The sequence below is a fragment of the Chiroxiphia lanceolata genome, chromosome 9, assembly GCF_009829145.1.
Source record: "Chiroxiphia lanceolata isolate bChiLan1 chromosome 9, bChiLan1.pri, whole genome shotgun sequence".
Lineage (NCBI taxonomy): Eukaryota > Metazoa > Chordata > Aves > Passeriformes > Pipridae > Chiroxiphia > Chiroxiphia lanceolata.
The window spans coordinates 13,888,526-13,907,485 of record NC_045645.1 but is presented as its reverse complement, the minus strand read 5'-3'; the positions used below and the strand labels follow the sequence as shown (position 1 = coordinate 13,907,485).

General features: G+C 42.8%; 1 protein-coding gene across 2 annotated transcripts in view; it reads left to right on the top strand.

Moving 5' to 3' along the window:
• Positions 1 to 18,960, top strand: part of NEGR1 (neuronal growth regulator 1) — a 221,802-nt gene that overhangs the window by 165,737 nt on the left and 37,105 nt on the right. For both annotated transcript variants that reach the window (XM_032696533.1, XM_032696534.1), the window contains exon 6: positions 556 to 707. In XM_032696533.1, coding sequence (XP_032552424.1) covers positions 556 to 707 — 152 coding nt within the window. The remainder of the gene's footprint in view (positions 1 to 555; positions 708 to 18,960) is intronic.

Below are 18,960 nucleotides of genomic sequence, written 5' to 3'. Positions count from 1 at the left end.
TTCCTGCCCAGGTTGCTGACTCAGCACATGTTCCTAGTTGCAAGTCTGATTTGCAGCCCTGTAAAACAAACTGTGGTCACAATCCCACAGTCACATTTCTGGCTCCTAATCCTCACCTGCCATCAGCTGGTGGTGAGAAAGGAGACAACAAACTCCGGAGTCTGAAAAACACTCTTTGAAGGACTTACCGTAATACTTCTCTGCCCCAAACGGGGTATTTCAATTTCCAGTTGGATTTTCCCAGTTCACAATCTAGGCTCTCCATCTGAGAGTTTCTATCCCACACTCTGGCAAGGCAGGAGGGGATGTGGGTCTTTATTTTCTTTCAGCTATAGGACACACAGGGAGCAACTCTTCCCCTCAATACCCCCAGCTCCAGCATTGCATGTGGCCTCTCCGATGTGGGAGTTTTGCTCACCAGATGACACTGGCAGCTTGCAAAGAGCTGATGGTGATGTCAGTGGTGTCTGTAAAACAAGAAAAATAAAGAGATAAAAAAAAAGAAAATCTTGGTTATGGTATATGAGTTATAGACATTTTCTTTTTGCCTTCTAGACTGATCAATGGTCAACAAGGAATCACTATTAAAAATTATAGTACAAGATCACTTCTTACTGTTACCAATGTGACAGAAGAGCACTTTGGCAACTATACATGTGTCGCTGCCAACAAGCTAGGGACGACCAATGCCAGCCTGCCTCTCAACCGTAAGTAACGTGGACATGTGACCAGTGTTCATGGGTGTTTGTTACACAAACATGGATTCAAAAGCCAAAAAGTAGCTGTGTGTTTTTCTCCCCTCTAAATACCATTGCGTTCCTCAGTACTGGAAATGATGCACCTGGTTGATTATCCCGTGCCGCAGGAGGGTTTCTGCTCTGAAAGCGGTGGCACGTTTTGGGGATATCGATGAGTTATGGATCTATCAAAAAACTCACAGCAAAACCCAACCCGCCATCATGGGGTAGAGGCAGAATTGGCACAGCAACATCTTTCTGCTCAGAAGAGCAATGACAGATCCCTAAGGTACCACTGTAAACAAAGGTTAGAACATTTCACAAGGATTTCCAACAAGGAGTATCCTGAGCTGAAGAACTGGGATGTGCTGGAGCTCTGCACACACCTCAGCTTGTTGGTTGTTGGCCTCTGGTACAGGAAAGTCTCAGAGGACTTGAGGTGAAATCTTTTGGAAAAGACAATAAGCATTGTAAGAGGCAAAGCATCGGGATTTTCAGCATGGAGGTTGCTTAAAATGGGTCTCAGATATCCTGTTTGGAAGGTATTTTTATCTGTGAATTGGTAGTGTTTCACTTTGCTGAATATTTAGCCTTCTGCTAATGGCATCCAAAGATGTTCAGAGTTGAACTCTGGTGCTGAACTGTCTGTTCTGATAGTGAATAAAACTGAAAGACAAAACTCAGGATATATCTCACATGTTTTTCTCCACATAAAGATACTCCTTACTGAGCAAAAATGTACATTTTCAGTTCTTAAATCCTGCAGTTATTGCCTTCTAGCCATGAAACTTTCTTCTGAACATATTCCCTGTATGATGTGTATTGTCAGGTTATTCTAAATTTCTGTAGAAGAGCTGTAATAGGCAGAAAACAGCACAGAGCCTTGGCTGCCATATATTTAATATTTGAGGAATCATTAACAAAGGGGGAACGACATTGCACTTACTTTAAACAGAAAATGCAAGTGAAAACAAAGGAATATTATGCCAGAAGGAGATGGAGTTTGGTGTATTTGCAATTCAGAGAAGGGAAAATGAAGGTCTGGCTTCATTTGAACAGAGCAGAGCCGAATCTGTCTCTGAGCTGCTGCCAGGATATTATCAGTCTTGTATTGTGAGGGGCCATCCTTAAAAAGCACTTTGGGATGCAGAGGTTGAAAATGTCATATAAGTACCAAGTACCTTGTTACAAATCATAAAAATAGATGTTCTCCATCATGAAAGAGATGGGACGTGTGAAGCAGAATGGTCTTAGAGAAAACACTGAAATCTGGGTCTAATCCTGACCTCAAGAAGGAAATGGGGGATGATGTTGGCTCAGAGGTTTGACTGAAAGACAAAGATGAAATGTCTTATTTTATACTATGATTTTTTTTTAATATAGTCAAAAAAAGGAGAGATTTCTGAAGGTGGTGATCTAGATTTGGTTGGGAATTAAAATCATTTGGTGGAGATTTTTTGTTGCTGATAATTTACATTAATCATATCTAGGAATATTGTAACTACAAAAAAAAAAATCACGGGGTACCAACTTGTTAAATGTGCATTCCTTAATCCTTCAGAGAGAATTTTCTCTTGTGAAGTTCCACTTACATTTAATTTTTTTGGCAACGTTAGCAGAACATATGTGCTGGTTCAGGTATGTGTGAAGGAACTGGGAGCAGTTCCTGACTAGTTGCAATATTCAGTAGTCAAATGTAGGGTTAAATGTAATTTGATTATCATGTTACTTGAAAAAAGTGTTAAAAATTAGAGTTTATGACTTATTTCAATGTGTGTTTTTAGTCTGTAATTGCACTGGGGAGATACAGTCTGAGGTGCAGTTTTGGGCACCACAATATAAGGAAGCCGTTAGAGAGTGTCCAAAGGAGGGCAATGGAGATGGGGAAGGGCCGCGAGGAGAAGCTGTGTGAGGAGCAGCTGAGGGCACTTGGTCTGTTCAGCTGGAGGAGACTGAGGGGAGACCTCATTGCAGTTACAGCTTGCTCAGACAGGCACTGATCTCTGCTCCATGGGCACCAGTGGCAGAGCCCAAGGAAATGTCCTGAAGTTGTGTCAGGGGAGGTTTAAGTTGGATCTTAGGAAAAGACTCTGCCCCCCGAGGGTGGTTGGGCACTGAACAGGTTCCCCAGGTCACAGCACCAAGGCTTCCAGAGCTCCAGGAGTGTTCAGATGATCCTCTGGGGCACTTGGTGTGACTCTTGGGGATGGTCCTGGGCAGGGCTAAGGATTGGACTCAATGATCCTTGTGAGTCCCTTCCAACTCATGTATTCTGTGGTTCTGTGATTTTATGTGGAATGGTTGGAATAACATCACTGGTGCAGTGATTTGGGACCCCCACCACACATCCTGCTACTGTCCCGTGGGAAACCACCACAGATGTGCAAAGACATGGGAGAGGTTGTCACAACCTTACAGCTGGAGCACTTGAACCCTTGAGTGTGGATACCTGAGCTTTGACCCTGAGCACAGAGCACCCCTCTGGTATCACGGTATCAGCAAGGTCTGGGATCAGCACCTTGTCCAGCATTGCTGGGAATTTGCCAATTGGCTACTTCTTTCTGATCTTAGGTTGGGGTTTTTAATAATAATGTATGTAGCAGAGTTAGAAAATCTGTATTTTTTTCTTTGCACATCCCCCTGTAATACATAAATGACACAGAAGCTGTGCACGGATGGGGACCTTTCTCAGGCACAGGACTAAGCCCCTTCTCGATTACTGGTGTCTGAATTCAATGCAGATATAAAACTCCAGGATACCAGAACAAGGATTATTTCATCTACTATGGAGAGGCTCTGGATTTCTGTGATCCATCAAGGCAACCTTGAGCTAACAGAAAGTCATGAAGCAGGTCAGGGGGTGTCAGGACAAGGTACAAGCTGACTTTGTGTGGCTGGGACATGGACTGAACCAAGGAGATGGGAGGTTAATGAAGCTGTCCCAGATGGTGCCCGTGGGGTGATGAGGCAGGAGGAGAACCTGTCTGGGGTTTGGCTAGTCCCCAGGGCCAGAAGACACCCAGCAGGGACACTCAGAGCTGCTTCTGTCCTGAGGACAGGCAGCCAGATCAGTTTGCAGAAGAACCTTGTGTCTGGGGAGTTATGAACATCCCAGATCCCAGAAACATACCGGAATTTATCATCTCCCTAACTGAGGACTTGTTGGCCATGTCTAAGATCCAGCTATTAATAATAAATGCAGCAGCTGTAAAAGAGAAAGTCGGAGCCTTGCGGGGGAAATGCAGAGAAGCAGTGGTTCCAAAAAGTGAATAATGAATGGCAATTTGCTAATTATTCATGGCTGAATCCTCTGGATCATCCAACTGCGTTGGGTTTTGTGGGGAAGCATTTGAAGTGCGTGATCCCCCTGGAGCATCCACGGGAGGAGTGTTTGGACAGTCCCACACTGGCATCTCTGGGCCTAATTGATCAGATATTTAGCACTGCCTACGCTGGCTGTTCCCAGAATTTCTGGTACTTAAGAAGAAGAAAAATGTAGTCCTTTCCTGTAAATAAAGTTTGAATTTGCTGATTCATTAAACCCAGGAGATGAGGCTTTACGGCACAGACCTGGGGCAAGAGGTTCCCTCTCCAGGGGTGAGGAGGCAGCGGGGAGTGATGGAATAGCCCTTTTTAATTAAGTACATTTGGCTTTTAAATTAGTGCAATCTTAACTTGAGACAAAAGGCATTTTCCTACAGACAGATTTGCAAGGCCATTGTGAGGAGAGGAATTGTCATTAATCATTGGCAACCAAAGGAGGTTTATTCTGGTGTTTTTCTCAAGCAGCCAAAACTGAGATGAGTCTATTGCTGCTAAAGCAGCCACATCCTTCTACAAGTGTCTCCTGTCCTCGTGCTCTCCTGACTGGAGGCCACAGCTGGTGGTGGATTTCCTTTCTCTTACCCCAGCTGAGATATGGCAGAAGGTTTTTCCTTCCTTTCTGTGACGAGGATGAAGGTGGACCTCAGCCCCTGCTCCCCACAGTGGGATGTGGGGTGAGATACTGCCACCACAAGCACCTGTGAATGGTAGAGATCCCAGGCCAGGCATGGCATAGGGTTCAGCTCAGCTCCGCAGCACCGGAGTTGCAGTCTGTTCCAGATTCTAGGGTGCAGCAGTTTGGTATCCTGGTTCTGTCAGGCGTGCAGTGCCACTCCACACCTCTGCAGGCCTGGCAGATGGAGGGCATTAAATCTGTAGATTTAATCTGTACATCTACAGAAATTATAAACCTACGTTAGAGAGTTCATAGGGGCCTTAAATTCACTGTGACATGTAGTCTCTGTGTGTCCCCCTGAAGACACATTACCCACAAGTCTGGGTTCACCTTGCAGAAGATTAAAATAATCATTACTCCTCTATTAGACATGTGTATTCTTAAGTAAAGGTATTATTTTTATGTTCTAAAGAGCACCTTCCCTAATATTTTTAAGAATCCTACAAATAATTTGACTGGTAAGGGGCATATTTCCTAAGAAAACTTGCAATTCAGAGGAAACATCCATGTCCATTACTAATAGCTGCCAAAGGAATTACTTCTTTCCATGGCTGGTTGTATATAATGCAAAGATATTACTCATGTCTAGGTTTATACAGAAATCTGAGATATGTTGCCAGTAATCGTGCAAAAAATGTAAATAATGGGGAATAGCTGCCCAAAAGTTCAGGAGGGATATTTAGAAGGAAAAGGAGCCTGGCAAGGTGTGCAAGAGATGTGGTAGTATTTTCTGTACTAATTTAATCACTGCAGCTGAACGCAACTGCTTTACTGAGGAAGCATCCGACTGTGAGCTCATGGTTGGTGCAACACACTTATAATCTTGTCTCCAACATTCCTACGTGCTGGGAGTACCAGACTGTGCCCTCAGTTTACGTGCTGATTGCCTTGTGTACTGATTCCTACACAGAGATTCCTAATTAAACTGCTGGATTCATATTATTAATACATCGGGTTTCATATCGGGAATGTAAATCAAATTAATATTCTTCCAAAAATTTAAATGAACTCATTAGGAATTGCACACAACCTGTGATAGTATGCACATTCCTCCGTGGCACTGTGAACAGTTGGTGTGGCATTGGCTGTGTCTGCTGGAACATCAGTGAGGCAGAGGGATCGAGGGGTTCTGCAAAGGGTTGTAATGGTATTGCAATGGCACATCTCCTAAATAAGGGGACAGACAACCATTTCCCATGGATGATTTCCAGCAGTGCCTCCTGCTGTGCCTGGTCCTGACAATCAGTGACAGACTAGACTTAAGGGGATTTCAGAGATCTCCTCAGTCATGGACACAATTATCTTAGAGGTCTTTTCCAACCTTAATGATTCTGGCTGAACAGTCATGATGCTGCTCCTCACTCCTGGCAGTTGTTGAACTTGCTTCCTATGATCCATAGCGACCCTCCACTATTGTGGTCATATTATAAATAAGCTTTTTTCCTCATATTATAAATAAACTTTTTCTTTATATTTAAACCAAACGTTTTCCGACTCAATTCTCATGGGTCCCTTCCAACTCAGCATATTCTGTGATTCTTTGATTCTGCCTGGAATAAGTCTCCTGATGCAGACAAAGTTTGGGCTCCATCCCTGGACATGCTCCCCCCTCCCAGCACTGACCTCTGGATTCCTGTGGGAGTTTTCCGGTGTTATCCAGGCTGTGTGTGGGCAGGTTTATCAGTAATTTATATAGATTTAATTACAGTGCTTGAGTCATCTCTATTCATATATTCAGTATCATCATTAAACTCAGCAGTTTCATCTTATTGACTGAGAATCAGGTTTTAGTGTATTTGGATACATGACAGGTTTCCGCTCAGTTTTAGCTCAATAGCTTTGCTTCTCCCACCAAATCTGACATTTCGAGAAGAAATATTCTCTCCAGGGGAATTCCCTTTGTGTCCATGGTTTCAGCTGTTGTCCAATTACCTAAGTAAGATTTTGCTATTTTGTCTCTCAAGTACCAGCCTGCAAAGCAAATCAAACTTCAATTTGCATAGTTCTGTCTCAGCCAGGCAGGCTGGTCTGCATCAAAAAAAATTATCTTAAAAGTATATATATATATATATATATATACACACACAAAAAATTTAAATGAAAATTCCCGTGCTCATTAGGAGCCCACTCAAAGCCTGCTGCAGTCACTCAAAGACAGTTATTGATTTAATAAGGTCTGATCAAGCCCAAAGTCTCCTGTAGACATCACTGTGCAGAGAACTGGGGCCATGGACCTAATTTCTCTTTGTAGCCCTTTCAGTCCTTCCCTCAGAGATGCAGTCATTGTCCTGATCTCATCCAGCTCCTGCTGAGCCTGATGGGAAGGTCTCTCTCTCCACATCTCTGGAGGGATGATGGACAGGGAACAGATGTGAAATATCATTCTAGGAAATTCCAAGTACTTTGTGAAAGGGTGGGTCACACATCGGAGCCATTGAGCTTCTTCTGCTTTCTGATCGGTGTCATGGGACACCCAGGACACACCTGTGGGGTTTCTTGTGCACCCTTCATAAAGCCAAGTCACATCTTTGGTGCATTGTCCCATCTAGAAGCTCAGGAGGTTCCTGGTTTACTTCTTCCCTTATAATCTGAGGAGTTTTTTCTCTTCCTTCCCTCTGTGTGGGCTTTGTCTTCACTGGTGGTATTTCTGGTCTTAGGCCTTGGCTTTACTTTCCACATTCAAGTTGGACTAATAGGACCAGCTGCTGCAGAATAGGTGATCCATCATGGAAAGACCTGTCCGGAGATGGACACCCAGCTCCTGAGCAGTGGGTTGAAATCCAGAGCATTAGAGGAGCTGGGTTATAAATCGGGATTGGTTCCTTGGGGACCCCTCTCAAAGATCTAGGTATTCATCTAGGGCATTTTAATGGATGGTCATGTTCCCAGTGGAAAAACAACTCGAAACTTCCAACCCGCCCAATGGGATTCACAGACAGAATGAAACCTTTTTTCTCTCCCTGCTCTCACACAGAGTGGAACAAAGGCACACGATGCAGCTGAGCAGCTCAGCCAAAGCAGGGAGCTTTCCTCACATCACAAGTGCACCTGGGGGACTAATTTCATAACATATTGCTGAGACAAGGAGCCCAACGAGTTAAAAACCCAGCACCTTAAATTCATATATCAACTACAGAATAAGATAAATGGCCAATCCTCCATTCATGTAAGTTGTAATAATTTCTGTTAAATGTGGGTTTGAGATCCTTCCATAGGATGCAACGGCTGCTCCAGGTAACAATTATGGAGAGTTATGAAGAAATTTTCCTCTAAATCCCTTTTGAGCTTGCGCTTTATTATGAATTATATGACAATAAGTGACTGAGATGGGATAAGGTAGAAATAAACCCATTTAAGCAAGGCCAGTAAGTGTTTCTCCTTGACATTTAGCAGAACATTTAAAGATCTGAGAGGGTATCCATGTTGGAGGGGGGAAATCAAACGAAAACCTGGGGATCTTTGCTCTGTATCCTTGCTGAAGTTGCCTAATATTCTGTTTGTTACGTTTGTGCTTTACTCTCAAATTTTGCAATTATAACAACAGCCACAAGGTTTAGACATATATTCTTTCAAAACTGGAATAAATCAGAGAGGTTTGAAGGCATATCCAAAGCTTCATCTCAAGTATCAGTAAGTCATCACAGAATCATGGAATCATAGAACATCCTGAGTTGGAAGGGACCCAGTATCATCAAAGTCCAGCTACTGCCCCTGCACAGGACACCCCAGCAATCCCACCCCTGTCCCTCAGAGCATTGTCCAAACAATGACTAAACATTCAAGGTCATCCATGGAATTTAATTACCTACCTCTGCCCCCATCAGGGGAGGAGCACCGGTGGTCAGAGCTCTCTTGAACTTGAGTTTTCTTTTCACAGGGTAGAAAACTTTGAAGTACATTAACTTTTTAGCCAAAATTGAAAATCCAAAGAATACCTTGTTTAACAAATGGGATAGAAACCAGAAGTGCTAAAAATAGCACTATAAGATATTTTACAACTCAGGCTGAAACACAGACTTCAGCCTTGGCCTCAAAACTTTGGCAGAATGGAGGGCAGAGGGTTCCTAAAGGCGTATTTGGAAATAAAGGATGAAGAAATTCCTAGTTCAAAAGATTAAAGATGATTACTGTCTATCTTCTACAGGAAAAGAGGTTATTGAATTTGGTGGAGTGTAGAGAAGGTGTAATTAGAAAGTTTTCTCATAAAACAATACCCAAGAGAGGATTCACTTACACTAGTCAGTGGCAAATTTAAAGTTAATGCCAAGCACTTCTTCATTAAAAGATTATTAAGTGTAGAACTTATTTTTGTAACAAGTTTTTGAGACCAAAGCTCACGGGGCCTTTAGAAAGGAATGAGCTATTGATCAAGGATATCCAGAGTTTCCAGGAAGATCAGAGAATAGATTTTACACCCAAGACTTCAGCATTTAAGCAAATAGTCCAACAGGTTGGAAAATACCACAACTGGGATAATTTATCAAATAAATTCTAGGTTAGTTAACAAAGCACCTTGTTTGAAACAAATTTTTTCTATGAAGTGTGTGTGCTTCTTTTGAGTCAAGTGCCTTCTAATGTAGAGATTCACAAAAAATAGATAGAGATGGTCTCAACAGCTCCCATTACATTTTCCTGAGAGCTGTTACATGTTCCTAGTCTGACAGTATGAGGTCTGGACAGTCTGTGAGCTGAAGAAAAAGAGGGAAGGGAAAAAAATTAATTAATTTTTGGCTACAAGAAAGCTAAAAATAGCCTCAGAGGTTTAAAAACAAGAGCTTTCCAGTGAACCTACACCATAAGCACTAATTAACCTCTGTACTGAACCACATGAGTAACAAAATGCTGAGGTATCTCAACAAGCCTCTAAAATCAAGAGCTCATTTATGTATCCTTAATTCCACCTCCAGTTTATATGTTGAGATTTTGGCTGGATTTGTAATAATAAATTGAGTATAAAATCTTCCTCTTCTCTAGGCTTTTCCAAACCTTCAGTGAAAAGAGTTACCTCAGATATTCCTGTGATATCAGACTATTCTGAGAAAAAGGCCTCATGATGAATTTTTCAGAAACTTACTTTTTCCCCCAGTATATTATCACAGATGTTAAAGCTGATTTCTTGACTTTTAACTTTCTGCTGTGAAGCACCTACCACAATACCCTAAATTTTACTGTGGGGCTGTTACCGTAGAGAGCTTTACTATAGATCGGCCTGTAAAAAGATATTCATATTTTAGATTTAGATTTACTAATTTTATTCAAAATAAAACACAAACTTGAGAACTGGATCATTTAAATCCTGTTAATTTATTCACTTAAATTAGATTCCAAGAAAAAGAAGAAAATATTTAAATTACTGGGGATGTGAGCAGAAAAGGAACAAATCTCATGGAGTAAACTGCACTGTAGGCCAAGGCATATCCTTATGTAGGAGCTTTAAGTTAGTCAATAAAATGTCCATCAGTACCAGCCCTTTTCTTTGCTGATGCTGTTGCTTAGCTGTCCAGAGTGCTGCAAGAACATGGGAAAAGATCTGTCAGAAGGAAAAAATCAACTTCGGCGTCAGGATCCAACTATGGTTTCATAATAAATAACAAACTGCTTTCCCTTGATGCAGATTTTTAAATTAGGATGCCATGTGAACAAAAGGATGAAAGTTGCCCCGCCATGCTTTTCCCCATCGTGTCAGAATTGCAGTGTCCCCCACATCCAGCACACAGTGGTTCTCCTGCTCAAGTATGTTGGGCAGCCAGACCATTTCTGTTTGTAAATGAAAGGCTGATTCTTGACCTTTCAGCATTTACTCTCAACCAGCACTTGCTGAAGCTGCTCCAGGGCACTGTAAATATGTTTCCTCACTGGCTGTGCAGCCTGAGCAGATCATTGTGGTCAGAACACGCCATGTCAATGTGAGTGAGAAGGGCTCAGCTCCTCATGGTCTTTGTCAACAGCTGCTATAAAAAATACCCTGAAAGCTTGCACTGCTTAAATACAATTCCCAGGCCAAAGGACCTGAAACTATTGCTCCCAATTTACATGAAACTTTTGCCTGGGATTTTCTTGGACATACAATGCTTCCTCTTAGCACATCTGCACCTCTGCTGTGGTGACAGGGTGGGGAGTTTGGGGTGTTCAGCCTGGAGAAGAGACTGGCTCTGGAAAGATCTCAGAGCCCCTTTGGTGCCTAAAGGGGCTCCAAGGAAGCTGGAGAGGGACTTAGGACAGGGCTGGAGGGAAGGACAAGGAGGAATGGCTTACTGCTGCCAGAGGTCAAGTTAGATGGGATATTGGGAAGGAATTCTTCCTGTGAGGGTGGGGAGACCCTGGCACAGGGGCAAGCAGTCAGAATTATTTTGGCAATTAAACTTGGTAAGTTTATTGAAGGGATTTGTCCTCAGTGTCACAGAGATGGACCAGAAGTCACAGGTCTGCTCCACACACAGAAAAAAAGTCCCAGAAGAAGAGGTAGGTCTCGTGTAAAATTCCCTTTCTGCTGTTTCAGAGAACACCTTGCTGCAAAGCTGGACACTCTCCAGGAGCTCCATGTCCCTCCTGTCATGAGGAGCCCAGAACCGGACACAGCACTCCACATGTGCCTCACAGGGCTGAGCAGAGGGGCAGGATAATGTGGTCCTTCTTAAACTCTAACTCCATCTTAATTAATCTCCTTTTATGGGAATTGTAGACATTTTATGAATTTCACTGTGACATGGGCACATCTCACCATGCAATTTCTAGAGGCTTGTAATGATTCATTTGATAGGCATTGTCTGTGGATTTTGGTTCGTCAGGGATCAGCAGAGCTATAATTACACAGTAATTATTAAATAACTTACTCACAAATTGCTGTGCCAGTGAAAGCAAATATCGAGCAGTTGAGAGCATCTTGTTCCTCTGGGCATATGTTCTATATGTGCAAGGATGCAGGATGGGCTGCTTGCTCTAACATGTGGTAATGCATAGATCAGTACTAAAGTCTGTAAATGAGAATGAGACTTTTCTCCTATACCTGTATTCCCAGAGCTGCAAGCAGCAGGAGAAGGCTTTCACCCTACTAGAGCTTAACCTGGAAGGGTTGGGTCAGGAACCCAGGTTCTCTTGGTCAGGGGAGCATCTTCATGGGCTGTCCCAAGGTGTAATGGACCCACCAGCACAGGTACCATCTGTTGGGCTAAAAATCTACTATGGATGTTACCAGTTTGGTACCTGAAGATAGTCTGAAGTATTCCCAGATCTATCCATGTGTCCAGTTTCTTGCTCTGTTGAAACTCAGGCAGATTCCACTGTTTTCTGATAAGTGGGGTGATGGCATCTCACTGCCAGAGGGCAGGGTTAGATGGGATATTGGAAGGAATTCCTCCCTGTGAGGGTGGTGAGGCCCTGGCACAGGTTGCCCAGAGAAGCTGTGGCTACCCCATCCCTGGAAGTGTCCAAGGCCAGGTTGGATGGGGAGCAACCTGATCTAGTGGAAGGTGTCCCTACCCACGGCAGGGGGTGGGATGAGATGAGCTTTAAGGTCCCTCCCAACCCAAACCAGTCTGGAATTATCTGAGTTGCCTGTCCCACTGCTTCTGTTGTGACTTTTCCTGTGTCCCATGGGATGTGGGACTCCCAGCCCCACAAGCCTTCTCTGAGTTCTGAGAGGGGACCAGGCAGAAAGGTGTCTCTTGTGTACCAGGACTTGCACCTTCACAGGTGTCTCCCTATTGCATCTCTAAAGGATATTTTGCCTTATTTACTTCCAGAAATACAACGACAGTTGTGCAGATTTGAAGAATGACCTCTGAGAACAAGAATATAATTACTGGGAGTCAGAGCAGTGCTAATCATATGTTCCTGAGCAGCAGAAATGCTCACAGATTTCCAGAGCTGCATTATTCATGAGCTTCCTATTTATACATATGAATGAAAGACCAAGCTCAAAGGACCCAGACGACTTTGTCACTTTTCTTCATTGTGCTGTGGTCTCAACAGCTGTAAAAATCATTAAAGCAGAAGTTTTCTCTGGAAAAGTCTGAAATAGGGAATAAGGACCAGTGAGCAAATATTGTATATGCCTTATACTATAACTTGAGCAACTAAATAAAAACATTATTTTTCATGTCACTTTGATGATGTAGACATACTTCAAATGTTGATTGAAAATAGAAATTCAGTGGATTTCTCAACTTGCTTCCCACGGTTTTGTTGCCCAAGGCGCAGAGAGCCCACAGGTGACATGGCACCAGGAAAGGGGCAGAGTCAGGACCAGCCTCCTCAGACCTTTGCTATCAAGGAAGGTCGTGTCCAGCCCTGGCAGCTGGTGGTCTGTCCTGGCCATTCCTTTGTCCATTCTGCTATTTGGTTATGCAGCTCTGATGTGTAAACTTGGTGTAGAAGAGCATCAGGCTTGGAAGGGGTGATCAAGCCTTTAGAGATGACTTTCAGAAAACCTCTAAAATGTTCTTTTTTCTATTCCATGAAACATTCCTTCTCTCTATTCATTTTAATTAAAAACATACAATTTATTTTAATCTCAGAGTGGTTTGTGTTGGGAGGAATCTCAAAGCTCATCCAGTCCCACCCCCTGCCATGGGCAGGGACACCTTCCACTAGATGGGATTGCTCCAAGCCTCGTCCAGCCTGGCCTTGAACACTTCCAGGGATGGGGCAGCCACAACTGCAAGCTTATTCTTTTACAAGAGTCTCCATTGCTGGTTCTTCTGTGTGGCTGGATCATCCCTGGATACTGGGGTGCTCTTTGCTCTGCAGAGAGCTTGGGAGTCAGGTAGTGTGGACCATGGCACATGCTTCCATGTATGGATGGTTGGGCAAAGCACACACACACAGCCAAAATGGGTGGTCAGGCAACACAGGGACAGCTTAGGGGACAACAGGAAACTTTCAAAAGATTTCCCTTAACTGATGGTAGTTAAAACAGTGGATTGCCTTTGCTTTTGGGCAGATAGTTGACTGGGGGTCTGGCTGTAGCCACTCACTGAGGAATTGAGATGCTTCAGGTGTTCAGGGGAAGGGAATGTCATAAATCACATCCTCAGTGGTGCTTTTCTGACACTCATTATAGGAGAGATACTGTAAACACAGGTCCTGACAGAGGCTGCAAATTGGTTGTGCCTTTTATTATCTTTTATTTTTGATAATACTCGACAGTTTCTTGTAACTGGATACACAGCATGGGGAGAAATGCTTTTGGATTTGATTTCAAACAAGCCCATTTGATGTTTCTTCTCAGAATGCGAAAGTGTTGTTTGAGGTTGTCTTTGTTTGTGGAAGTTATTATTATATTGTTATATTTCATAAACTGCAACAAGTGTTCCTGGGAGGGAAACTGAAGGTGTGAGAAATCTGCATCTGAAAGGGCCTCAGTTTCTTTGGAAAAAATAATCCTTAGGTGCCATTATGTAGAATAAGTCAGGTCCTTCATGAGCGGCAGCTCTGATCTCTGCTCCCTGTGAGCATGGACAGGACCCAAGGGAATGGCTGGAGCTGTGCCAGGGGAAGGTTAGGTTGGATACCAGGAAAAAGATTCTTCCCTCAGAGAGTGGTTGAGCACTGAACAGGCTCCCCAGGGCAATGGTCACAGCACCAAGGCTGACAGAGCTTGAGGAGCGTTTGGATGATACTCTCAGGGACAGGGTGGGATTTTTGGAGTGTCCTATGCAGAGACAGGGGTTGGACTTGATGATCCTTGTGGGTCCCTTCCAACTTGGGATATTCCATGAAGCTGTGTGTCTCTGGACACTTTGGATATGTGTGGTGCTCTGGAGGAAAGGCAGAGCTGCTCACTGCTACCACACGTCACCTTCATATACTCAGACTACCCAAATCCATCGTTTCTTTGCAATTAATGAATTAATTCATTTTGCTCTCCTGACACAAGTCACCCTTCACATGGCTGGATTTATATTCTCCTCCTGTAATTGCTTGGCAGCAGTTTCTTCAAGCACATGTTGTGGGGGGTGGCAGGAGGCTGCAAGTGCTGAGGGTCCTTCTGAAATCTGTAAAGATTTCACTAGTCATGTTTATTTTTCAAATCTGAAAAAATTCACTATTAATTTATTAATTTTTTTTGCAATTTGTTGCACTGTTTCATTTTTTAATAGTTTAGTGTTTGTAAATACAAGTGCAAAGATGAGACCTCAAATTAGTGGATATGTTTTTGTGGTACTCAAAAAGTAGCCTGTAAATGAATGGATACTTTTGCCAAAATCCCTTTGCTGAGGAAAAAATTCCCTGATTTATTCAAAATACAGGCAGTCCTGTAAAAGGTAAAGCCCTGAGCATATATCAGTGTCTTAGAGATGGGAAATTGTTGGGAGAGTGGGGATGGAAACTGCAAACTCTTCCTGCCAAGAAAATCAAATGTGTGACCTTTAATTAAATATTATTTTGAATATTTTTAATGGAAATATAGATTTGCCTGTTGGTGGTTCACACCACATACACACACCACCACCAACCCCACAATTAAATTAAATTAAATTAAAGTCAATTTTTTTCACACTCTAAAAGTTCATCCTACATAAAACATGATGGTTCATCCTGGAACTTATTAAAAATAAATAAATAAATCAGTCTTTAGGAGACTCTGGAGTTAAAACAATATGTTTAGTACTTCTTTGCTTTTTCATAGGAAAATCAAATTCCACTAGAATTTAAGTAAACCTTGCTCAAGTCTGGACTCCACAGAACTGACTTTTAGTGAGAGCTCTTAAAAATTACCTTCCGGACTTTTTTCACAAGAAGACAAAAAAAGGTGTCAATAATATGGTTTTCTACAGGCTAAAAGATATTTGAATATTTATTGAAAACCTGCTGTCAAGCAAAAGCAAACAGCTGCAGGTGGAGAGGGAGGATTGTCCAAGGAGGGAGGAAACTCCCCGGCAATTTCAGACCTCAAACTTCAAGCTAGGAATTACTATTTTTTAATGTCTCACAAGCATTGAGCTATTAAATATTTATCATCCTGTAATAAAAAATAAACCATTTAAATAAAATAAACCATTACCAGGCAATTAAGGTGTAATAACTCAAAACTGTAGAAGAGCACTAATTGTAATTGCAAAATATTAAGGGTGAGGGAAAGACACAGAATAAATTAGGTCACATCTCTACCCAATCCACTTAGTTTGCACCCTAAAGATTTTTATTAAATATGTTTTTCCATTTACCATGGTTCTCAAACAGACTCTGGCTTCACTGGACTTAAAGACTTGTATTTCACAATAAATCATTAATCTTTAACAAAGCTGATGAAGCCTGGGGGAGATTAGCTTAAATAAGCCCTGTTAATTATCAAAGGTCATACATGAAAAGAGTTATGTGAGTTTTTTTAATTAACTGATGAGTTGGTATTTAACTGCCAGTTGTATGTTAGTCCCGTTATTGATTCCTCCAATACATGGGAAGGCGAAATATCAAAGTCAAATAATTTTACTGGTCCAGGTTGGAATGAAAGAAGCTTTTTGTATTCTCCTGTTTTGAACTGTTCTCCTTATGACTGTCTCAACAATCCCACCAATGCTCCTTGTTGTCCAAATGCTCCCTGAGCTCTCTCAGCCTTGGTGCTGTGACCACTGCCCTTGGGAGCCTGTTCAGTGCCCAACCACCCTCTGGGGGAAGAACCTTTTCCTGATATCCAACCTGAAGAATGGCAAGGGCTAATGGCACAAGGGCTACAGAAAACAATTAAAATGTTTCAGAGTTTCTGTTCATTATCCTTATAATAAAACAGGTTGAACTTTCTGTCACCAAAATAGTGAAGAAATTCAGTATTACATTAAATCTCAGCTGTGTATTGCATTGTTTTTTATTCCCCAAACCAGAATTGGAGTGTGGCACATGGCTTTACTCATAATAAAGCATATTTTTTCATTTTTAAAAACCTCTATCCCCCTAGCAGTATTAATTGCACCAAGCCCAACAGTTTCATTTTGGACCAGCTGCAGGGTGATAAAATAAGGTACCATTGTAACAAAAAATTGGGTTCCTGGCTTTAACTCAAGCCTTGTTCTGTCACAGTCCCAGCAAGGGGCTGGTGCTGAGCTCGAGCTCCAGAAAACTGAAAAAGATCATCGTCTCTGTTAGTGTTTGAAATGAAAAGACATGAGAACTCTCCAGTGTGCGTTCCGGGGGCAGCTCCATGTCCATGCTGGGTGCTATGGGCTGGGAGCTGGGAGAGGAGGTACCTGGGGTTGGATGGTTTTTATCTGGGAGTCAGACACTCTTCTGTCTGGTTTGTTCAGGCTTAGCCTGAAACGAAGGGTTGTTTACTGTTGCTGAGTTTTCCGTGACCTCTTGGGTATAAGAAAAGCTCATTTTGCTCTGAAGAGGCTGGGCCTGGGAGGACACCTGGGCATTGGATCTAATCCCCTCACAATACAGGCTGCTCCCTGCAGAATTCCTTCCCTCGATTGATGGGATTTTCTCCTGAAGGAGTTAGTTTTCCTTTCCTGAGGTCCAATGAGGAGCAGTGTGAGGACAGCAAGGCTGGAATGCTGCAGCCCCACACTGCATTTCTGAACTCATCCACCCTCAGTTTGTACCCTCTACTCATGCAAACAGGGGGGTCATGAATTGCTCTGTTCCTTAATCATATACAGGGACATTTTCTAGGCAAATAATTACAAGTAATTGATCTCTAGTAAACTGATAGCCAGTTTTATTTACCTGCTTATTTTTACCTGCCTATATCCTTTAATAGCTCATATTTTCTGAGGCTGTGGATGCCATGAAGCTATAGCTGTGGGTCTTGCCCTCCTGGAACACGTCTGTAATTCTCAATCCTGCTGCCCCTGCTGTCCTCCCCTCCCCATGAATTTACTGTTGTTTTGACAATTTTATGTGCAAACATATTTAAATCCCTCTGACCTCGGCCTCCTGAGCTGATTGAATTTTGCTTTAACTCTGCTCTGGCATTTCCCATTTCCATGTTGTTATGCAGAACTTCAGCCTTTAAGCTTGTGCTAAAACTGAGACAAAAATATTTTTAGGTCCTACTTAATTTCTTTGTGAGCAGAAGAGCTCCCATTTCTCTGAGGTATCTCAAGCCTTCATGTTATGGTTTAGTGGGAATAGTGGCATTCAGGGGTCTTTTCCAGCCTCAGATATTCCTCTTGGAGGTCTTTTCCAGCCTCAGATATTCCATGATCTCTGGGGTCAGGGAATGTATGCTGTGGCTTCCTTTCCAAGATGCTGTTCTGTTTTTCCCAGACATTGCTTCTTTACAGCCAATTCCTTTTGCTCCCTGCAATTTGCCTCCTTTTGCTGTGGAGCCTTTCATGGGGTGGTTTCCCATTTTGTTAAGAACTTTTCTCTGCCAGCTATTTTCTGCCTGGGATCAGAAAGGAATTTCTAGCTACCGTCTCTTCCCTTTGGTGAAAGGCAGCATTAAATGTCCTTGACATCAAACCTCACCTCCCCTGCCCAGGTGTCTTTAGGAGCTTATTCTCCAAAGGTTTCTCTTTTGAGGATTAGAGCTGCAGTTACAAATCTGGGGGGTTTATTCTTCCACTTCATTTAAACTCACTCAGCCGCTGATTCTCAGGTCATTTCCAGCACTCAGATCCAGCACACCACACACCAACAACCAAACCGATTTTTAAGAGAACATGACATTTTGCCTTTTCCCATGACAATGGGGTGGAGATTCCTGCATACTTTTCTCCTGGGAATGGGATTACACCAGGGCCTGTCAGTGCATTTCTCTGTTGCACCAGGGCAGGTTTAAATTAGATACTAGGGAAAATTTCTTCACTAAATTTCTTCACTGGAAGAAATTCAGGTCAGATACGGACGGAAATCCCCTGTTTTCCATGTATGTGTAGCAGCCAGGAATGCTATACCAGTATCCCTATGCTCAGGATGTTCTTGTTTCTATCTCTTTGGTCCCAGCCTGAATTAAAGCTCTGCTTTAAACTGTGGAGATGGTTTTGGTTCACACCTGCCTCCCCAGAACAGACAACTCTGGAGATAACACAAGGTCCTGCACACAGACAGCCCCAAGTCTGTCAAGGGCAAACCAGGAGCTGCTGTGAACACGTTGCTGTTCCTCTGCTTTATAAAACAAATCCCAAAAGTTCAGCTCAAGGAGAATTCTCCACTGGAGTCACAAAAGTGGCACAGAATATCATGGTTTTCCATTATACTTGCAGATTTTTTTTCCACAAGCACCCCTGAAAGTCTGAGCAGTGCTGATACTGTAGGACTGGGGTCCCAGAAAAATGA